Source organism: Gadus morhua, chromosome 1, assembly GCF_902167405.1.
Source record: "Gadus morhua chromosome 1, gadMor3.0, whole genome shotgun sequence".
Taxonomy (NCBI): domain Eukaryota; kingdom Metazoa; phylum Chordata; class Actinopteri; order Gadiformes; family Gadidae; genus Gadus; species Gadus morhua.
This window is the reverse complement of record NC_044048.1, coordinates 17,125,013-17,133,614: the sequence shown is the minus strand read 5'-3', so window position 1 is coordinate 17,133,614 and position 8,602 is coordinate 17,125,013. Positions and strand designations below refer to the sequence as shown.

The window sequence follows — 8,602 nt, the reverse complement described above, 5'->3', positions numbered from 1 at the left end:
GGCGAGGCTAACCCCGTAGCGTTTCAAAGTTGAACAAAACCCTTCCTATGGCTGTGGGGCGATATGAAGGAGCGCCCTTGGTCCTTTATATCCCCTAGGGAGGAGACGTTTGAATTGAAATGCCAAGTATTATGACAGCCCCTCTGGCTCCCAGAACGGTTTGGCTGTGGGAGCTGAACAGGCAGACAAGCCTAGAGAAGACGGCAGGCGATAAAGGCAATGTATTCACCTTTATGGTAGGAAGGGAGGATGGATGGTCTTTTAATATTGAAATACAACACGGCATGGATGAGCGATAGTGTAAGGCGGCAATTTCAACTATCATTCCTAATCAAAAAGAAGCTAAAAGGTCTTCGATTAAGATGGCACATGATTCAACCTTTTGTTTTCAATACTTCGATACACATCAGTCGGTTTAGGAAAAAGACAGAGCTTTTCCCTTATTTATCTAGAGATCTCTGTTTAATATGTCCTGGGAAGGATGTCTCTTGTGTTACCTGTTCCGACTTTGATACAACAGCATCTTTACTATTCCTGTCAGGTCTGATCGCCCACATTCATTGATCGTCTCCACTGGCTGGGTATAGTAGATAGTAACCTCCCTCTCCACCTTCTCTCTGTTACCTAGTATAACACAATGGCTCTCCTCAACATCGTTCTACAGGCCGGCTTTTCCTTCTCAGAAGAATAAATGAAACGCCACTTTTGTTTTGAGACGGACGAGTGTACTGGTGAGCCAAACATATACTGTGCATTGATGTTCTCTTTTTCCCCCAGTGAGTCACACCCAAACACATGAATCCCGTCGATCCGTCCCAGTGTCCTATAGTCACAGTGGAGGCAAATTGCAGACTGCAATTCCCCCCCCCCCCCCCCGGGCTGAAGCAGCTGTAGCAGTAGATATTCTTCCAGGTGGTTGGCGTATGCCGTTATCACACAATACGACACTGAACACACACTTTATTCTTCTTTATTAAGCGGCCGACTGAACAATCTGCACGGCTGTCACCTCCACCTGTGGTCCGCCACTTCTGGTTATTTCTTCCTGACAAATGTTCTTTTTCAGGTATTCGAAAGAAAAACATGTTAGAAACACTGAGTATGGGATGTGTATTACCCACAATGCTTTTCAAATGAAATGCAACATTCAAGGGGTGCAAATTTGGACCTTTATACCCCAACCCCGCCCCACACACACACATCTCCAACATGAGAGAATGTAGGGTGACTGTGCTGGGTGACTGTATGTTTGGGATTCATCACCCTCATTGCGCATTGCCATTACATCACTCCCTGAAAGTGGTGTAGCAGCCATCTCCGTGCACAGTGTCAGCGAATACAAATGAGCCCGTGGCCAAAGCCTCCACCGCCACCAGCGCCGTCCAGGGTACCAGGGCAGACAGACGAGGAAATATTTGATCAGTATTGTCAGGCCTTTCGACGCGCCCCCAGGGAATGTTTCGGTGTGAATCACAACCACTTACAGCGCTCACCGTTTGTGTGTTGAGCACCTGAGTGATGTGCTGTGTTACCGGTCTTCAGGGGCAGATATCGGGGAAACATACGAGCTGGGTGTGAAGCAGTGTTGTGAAATATAAAAATAGCATTTTAGGTTTTGATATCCAGAAATGCTGCACATTAAACTGAAGCAAGTTTAACTGCTTTTAAAACGTTTATATTGTTTCTCTATTAATACTATAGATGACTCTGCACCATTATTTAAAACTTTTAGACAGTGTACGTCTGAATTTACATGTCATTTATCAGATTATATAAAATGTTATTAAAAGGATGCTTCTTAATGATCTAATATTATTGAATTGGTCTTTCATATTGGTTTTTAATAAGTATTAGAAGTATTTGTTTATAAATGTTATATTAATTATTATACAATTACATAAGTCTCTGGAATATCTGACTTTATAAGCATTGATTTTAAATGCGACCCTAAATTCAAGAAAGACATACAAGCAAGGTGGTATAAGACAGATTTAATTAACAAACAAGCTCTTTATGCAATTCAGTTGGTGTAAGGCACGCCTAATTAACAAAATATCAGCATCTTATTTACTCACAGGAACAACTTCTCCTCTTCAAACTAACTAACATAAATACAATTGTTCTTCAAATGCAAATCATAAAACTTCCATGTACCAATCTTTAAAGCAAAGTTAGGATCCGAGAAGCCTGCTACACAAATTATCGAAATAACACCAATTGAAATTACAGAAAGCAAATTAAGAGCTGAAAGATGCTTCACATTTGTTGATGATTTCACATTGTTTAGTAAAAGTAGAGCTGAATGACTTTGGCTAAAGAAACAAACAAATGTATCAGTCCTTCTAGATTCTGAATTCTGATGACCGGAAAGCTTGCCAGAGAAATAAAACTCCCAAACCGTTAGTTGGTTTTGATGTGCACATTGAAAGGGTTTATCACTCAGTCAGTAAAACGAAACACAACTGGCTAAACTGGCACGAAGTTTCCTATAACAGTGAAATAAACATCAAGTTTATATTTGCAGATGAATGCCACGGCAATTATCACAGATCCTGAGATTACATTTCACCTCAAACCAAACGTTGTACACTACTTCATGTCGAGTAGTACAGAGGCAGAGCATTATAAAGCGCACTCAATTTAAATTTTTCAATTGAGTTATCAAATTCAAACGCAATCAAAAACATGGGCATTAAGTGCATATAAATATATATTTTAAGATGCACTTTGCATAAAAAAAAAACATGACACACACACACACAGCTACAAAAGGTCCAGTGAGCCACACACACTCAGTCTGCCGCCATACAATGTAATTGCGTCGTTAAAATTAACGAAATTGTCAGAATGTCAAGTTGAATTTGTTGGCCTTTCCAACGGCATTCATCAACTTGAAAATGAGGGACATTCAAAAGTAAATTGACTAGTGGTATGTTTCTCTTGGACGGACGGACGGACGGACAGACAGACAAACAGACAGGGACACCAGCTCATCAGGACCGGTAGTCGGGGGAGAAGAGGCGTAACTTGGGGCTGGTCTTCGGGTCGGAGAAGGGGATTGTGTGGTTGAACGGGTCCGCCACTGGGGAGCCGAATCCTGAAGGAGATGGAAAATATATACAAATGATGGGAGTATGCTGTGGGGCTATCATTTTGCCCGAACAGAAGAAAACCTCTTATAGCTGCAGTTGTACAAATCTCAGAATCTAACAGAGGGAACCAGGCCGTACTTGAACTACAGCTTTGTAAAATACTACGGTACCAACTAGGCTCCAATAATGGGTCCAAATACCTTCACCTGGATATGAATCAGTCCATCAATACCTTTATTTATTATCATTCGTCTTTTTATTTTTTTAAACGTACAGTTCCCTTACAAACTCTTGTCAAATCAATAACAAGATCATGTGGATGGTGTGGTTCTGTCGGCGGTGGGGGGGTCCTACCTGTAGCGGTGGGGGACCTCTGTACGAAGGCGGCGGCGTGGTGGCCCTGGTCCCGGGGGGAGAACACGGCGTGGCACACTGCGGGGAGGACGGAGAGGTAGAATGACGCATGGGAGACAAATGGTCACGCTGTGGGACGCCTATTGGTCTCACAGCAGCCTCCTGAGAATCATACATCACGTACAGGCTGATCCCTGGCGCCCGATGTATTATGGTTTTGACATAAAAGTGACTTATTGCTTCTGCTGCTGAAATACTAATGAGTTTTTTGTCTTTCTTGGGTGTGGTGAGCTTATCCACTACGGCCATGTCATTGAGTATACTTTAACCACACAAAAGGAACAGAAACAGAAACATGCATATGTTTAGTTATTAATAGTAATATAGTTAATAACTATATTAGGATGACGGGTCCAAAGCCAAAAAAACAAAAAGCGTCTAAGAAAACGTAAGAAGCAACACGATACTGATCACGACTAAAAACCCAGAGCAGCGAGCATTCCTCCCATGAACGTCGCCCCTCGTCTTCCGACAAGACAAGATGTGCGTCGTTAATCCCAGAAGGGCTGTGGGGCTAACGAGCCGCCTGTTAACACAGCCCACAGCTCTGTCTCCAGAGCGGGGTACCCACCGATGATGATGATGGCGGTGGCAGCCAGCAGGGCGAACACGGTGAAGAACCACATCTGGTAGGAGTCGATGACGCTCTGCAGGGAGGGGCCAGGGGACGAGCCTGCGGACAAGACAAGGGGCATGTGATGACGAGGAACGCCTGACACACACACGCACACGAATATACACACAAACACACGCACGGGCCCTCCCCTATTTTGACTGTTTACAGAAGCACCTCACTCCTCAGGCCTGCCAGTCTCAAAGGAGTGCATACCTGGCTAAACTTTTTTCGGCAGTTCCTGTACTTTCTTGGGCACTTCTTGTCCCCGCCATCATCTGCGGTCCACAGACAACGGCGTTGTGAACATTGTTATTAGTCAGAGAGGCAAGGCGGGCCTGATCCATTTTGATCTGATTTCCTGTCTCTGCGGAGTCCCCGCTGGTCTGAGCTAACAGAACGTTCAGTGATCAAACCCAAAGCGCATCGAGTGGACGACAAGTTGGTCTGCAAAAGGACTTCTTGGTTCTCAGTCGTAATGAGATAAGACTTCTTTGGAAGTACGCTGCCCGCTGAACAATCCATAAGGTGTTTAGAGGAATATGAACGGCCTAAGCGCTGTAAACGTGTTCCATCAACTGACGGAATAACAGATGGTGAGTATGCATACTATTTTCCATTTAAAATATTTAATAGAAATCTGCCCTCATCCCTGATTCTGTACTCATCCGGTGGCAAATGACAGTAAAAAAAATAATAAAGTATAGTAAAGGGAGCTATTTGCAAAGTACATCCATTAAACCACATCCATCATAATCATCATCCTCCTTAGCCTTTTTAAACACTTTTCTTCAAAACATGTTCTGAGAACACATTAGCCGCCGTCCTCCAGGGGCGGGCGGTCCGGGGGGGACCAGGACTCACCCTGCATGGCGGAGCCGCGGTGGTCCCCGAGGGTCAGGGTGACGGGGATGTGGAGCGTCTGGCCGGCTGCGGGGCTGCTGACGGAGAGGACGGCGGACGAGGCGGGGTAGTAGGCTGCCTGGGAGTCTGTGGCGGTGACCGTGAACTTGGAGAAGGTGGGGTAGGCGCCGGTGTGCGTCTCCTTCTCCTGCACCACCACGCTGGCCGAGGAGGACGACACCTGGAGGGGTGGAGGAGGTGGAGGAGGAGACGGTGACCTACGAGGCCCTGGGGGAAGCCTATGAGCTACACAACCCCACCTTGTTGTGTTCCAGCTACCAGCTGTCCTCTGGGATGATGTTCTAAACAGAAGGCGACCGGGTGGAGGGGGCCGACGGGGACTACCGCTTCAAACGTTTGAAGAGTTCAGAAATACATTTGATGTATTTATGTGTTTGAGTGGGAGAAAAAGAGTCGTTTGTGTGTGTGTGTTTTTTGTCATGTGTGTGAGTCTGTGTCATACGTGTGTGTGTGTGTCATGCGTGTGCGTGTGTCATGTGTGTGTCATATATGCATCTGTGTGTGTGTGTGAGTGCGCGTGTGTGTTTTGTGTGTGCGTTAGTAGGCGTTATTTGTGTGTTTTGTGAACGTGTGCGCGTGTTTTGAGAATGTGTGCGTGTGTGAGTGTGCGTGTTATATGTATGCGAGTTTTTTACGTTTGCGTTTTCTGTGTGTGTTAGGTGTTATGTGTATGTTATGTTTAATGTGTTTGTTATGTGCATGTGTGTTGTATGCGTGTGTGTGCGTGTGCCATGTCTGACCTCCAGGCCGGCCAGGGCGGCGGCGGGGCCGTACACGGTGAGCTCGGCGGTGGGGTGTGCGCTGGACAGCATCAGCTCCGTCTGGTCCGGGTACAGGCCGGGCTCTAAGGCCAGCCGGGCGGAGCCCTGGGCCCCCGGGGAGACGGCGCCGCTCAGGCCGGCCGCCACCAGCAGCTGGGTCATGGACACGCTCAGCAGGCGCGTCTGCTGCTCGCCCAGCGGCCGCGGCTCCAGGGTGCACGAGTACAGACCTGGGGGGGGGGGGAGTTCACACAGGACCACCTTTTATGCAAAGAGTAACAGATTAAGTAATACACGTGCAGCAGCGGTAAGGAGTTCTACCGTTATTACTGCAAGAAGCCCACGGCGGGTGGGAAACATTAGACTGAGAATGCTGCTTATGCACCCCAGTGTGTTGGAACGCGAACGGTCCAAATTCAAAATGTTCTGAAAGAGTCAGGCGCAGTCAACCACAAACATATTCCCAGCACGCATGTCACTCACTTATAGCCAACGGATGTCTACGCTGTTTCTAACAAATCACATCCAAACATACACAAAACTACCGTACCGTATCAGTAGTTAGCCGTTAGCCAGGACTGGTCTAACAACAAACAAAGAAACTTTTGTTTGGGGATGGTGTGTGTGGGTTACAAAGCAGCCGGCCCCCCACGTCGGGATCTTCGCCCAGAGGGGGGGGGCTTCCCGGGGCCGACCCGTACAACAGCCACGGCGCGGGCTCATAATCAAACTTGCCCGAATCAATTTACATTGGGGCTCGCGGTCTGGAAGCAGGCTCATTAGTTCACTAAATCACCTTTTATAGCCCGTGCTAAACGCACTCCACGGCCACCGCAGGTATTGATTGTGCGCCCGGGGGTGAAGGTTGTTTTGTTGCCTCATGTGGCGTAAACACCAATGAAAAGGCAGACCGGGTTAAGACTGCAGCGGTCCAGGTGCAGAGTGGGCCGTAATGGACTAAGCACCATGACACCATTTTCTGAAGCCATGGGATGGAAGAGAGGGAAGGTTTGGGGGTGGTGGTGCAGCGAGTACGGCCTATGCGGTCCTGGTTCTTAGCTTTACGACGGCCATGCTGTGGCGGTGATCTGTGCGTGTCACAGGGCTTATGATTGGTCTACGAGGGCCGCCGGGTCTTTGGCAGGCGTTAATCACCATTAAACAGGGACCCTTAACATAGTTTTATTTTCTCTCGACCACGTAATGATTGAATTAGATTTAAAGAGGGAGCGAAAAAACGTGTACGTCGTCCGTGGGTCAGACTTCGGCTATTTGGGAAAGGTTTAAAACCCAATGATCACTAATGATGTTTTGATTATAACCCCTCATGTTCCCGCGTGAAACCAACATCTCTCCATTATTTACTCCCCTTGCACCCCATCCCGTGGGCGCCCACAAAAAAGAAGGAACAGCAATTTGCCTGCATGCTGAGTCGGCACTTCTACCAAATATTGTATTAAAATCGGTAATAAAAAAAACTGAGAAGGGCTTCCGTTAATAGTGATTGGGCGACTAGCGCGGCACACACAGGGTTTACAATGCGGAACGAATGCGAGATGTTGCTGAGAGTACAGCGGTGGAGAACTTATACAGCGGCGGCCCCGGCAGGCTATGGCGGTGGACCAGCTGACCTGGCCAGGGAGCGATGGTGGTACACTGGGAGTACTCGCTGTAATGAAAATCTACCTCCACTTAATCTTGGCAGACGGGGAGTGAGAAGCATCAGGAAATCAGTGCTTCGATCCCCATTAACTTTAATACAGTGTGTTCGAGGAGCCCCTCTACCGGAGCTTTGTGTTGCTCTGAACAATGTTTATAGTATTTGGTTTAGGTTTCATTGTATTTCCTTATTCGTACCAATGTACGTTTTAAAAGGCGGGCTGTTGCGATCTCCTTTTCCGTATAATTTAAAACCTCTTCAAAACAAGGATTCTGAAATGTTCAAATGTAAAACAATGGGGGTCAACCCATCCTCTGTTGAGTGATCCTCAGGCTGTTTTCAGTGTCCATCCAAACACTTCCTCCTTGTCAATTGGTCCTTTGCGATTTGTGCAGCCCTGGGGGAAAGCAAATTGCGCACGAGCATCTGCTTTGTCTACGAAATCTTCTAATTACTTCACTGCACTACACAAAGTAACGTTGTTGGTGGTCTTCATCATTGTATCGACCAGGAAGGCCTACTGAGGGGAATCGTTAAGCTACGTTATCACTTCATCACCCTACATTCTCTCAGCGGCCATCTCACGCCAGGCACTACCATGAGACGCGGTAGGTTTCAGGTTTCATGTACCCACCCTCTGTCAGTATATGCCCCAATGCGTGCATAGGCAAGGATAAGTCATGTTGGTACAATCGGTTGCCTTTACAGGTATTTTTAAGATAAATCAGACCATATAATTAAAAAGTGTGCTGGAATTCCCTTAACAATTAAATTCATAACCTACCATGAGCCAATTCAAATCTGAATCATTTAAAGGCGTTCTGAGACATTAAAGACACCGACTCACAAACACTCCCTCCCCGTTCGACTGACGCCATGGCGTTCGCTTGGCCCCGCCCCCCGCATGTGCTTACCGGCGCTGCTGTCGAAGGCGGTGTGCGTGGAGAACACTCGCTCGGCGGGGAAGTCCACGGCGTCGCTGGTGAAGCTGACGTGGCAGCTGACGGAGGTCTCCGGGTGCAGCTGGACGATGGCGTCCGTCTGGGCCGCGGAGCAGGAACCTGGGGCCGGTGGGGGGGGTTGGATACACGTCGTCAGCTAAGAGCTATGAACGCTGCACTGGCCTGTCAATTCGATT

The 8,602-nt window shown here is 47.5% G+C and overlaps 1 protein-coding gene across 1 annotated transcript in view; it reads right to left on the bottom strand.

The window, feature by feature from the left end:
- Positions 1-1,974: 1,974 nt before the first annotated feature.
- Positions 1,975-8,602, bottom strand: part of nup210 (nucleoporin 210) — a 31,075-nt gene continuing 24,447 nt past the window's right edge. Inside the window, exons 35-40 of the mRNA XM_030355594.1 lie at positions 8,379-8,525; positions 5,784-6,034; positions 4,984-5,203; positions 4,078-4,179; positions 3,447-3,524; positions 1,975-3,097 (exon numbers count right to left, since the gene is read on the bottom strand). Of these exons, the coding sequence (XP_030211454.1) occupies positions 2,994-3,097; positions 3,447-3,524; positions 4,078-4,179; positions 4,984-5,203; positions 5,784-6,034; positions 8,379-8,525 (902 nt within the window). The 3' untranslated portion in view covers positions 1,975-2,993. The remainder of the gene's footprint in view (positions 3,098-3,446; positions 3,525-4,077; positions 4,180-4,983; positions 5,204-5,783; positions 6,035-8,378; positions 8,526-8,602) is intronic.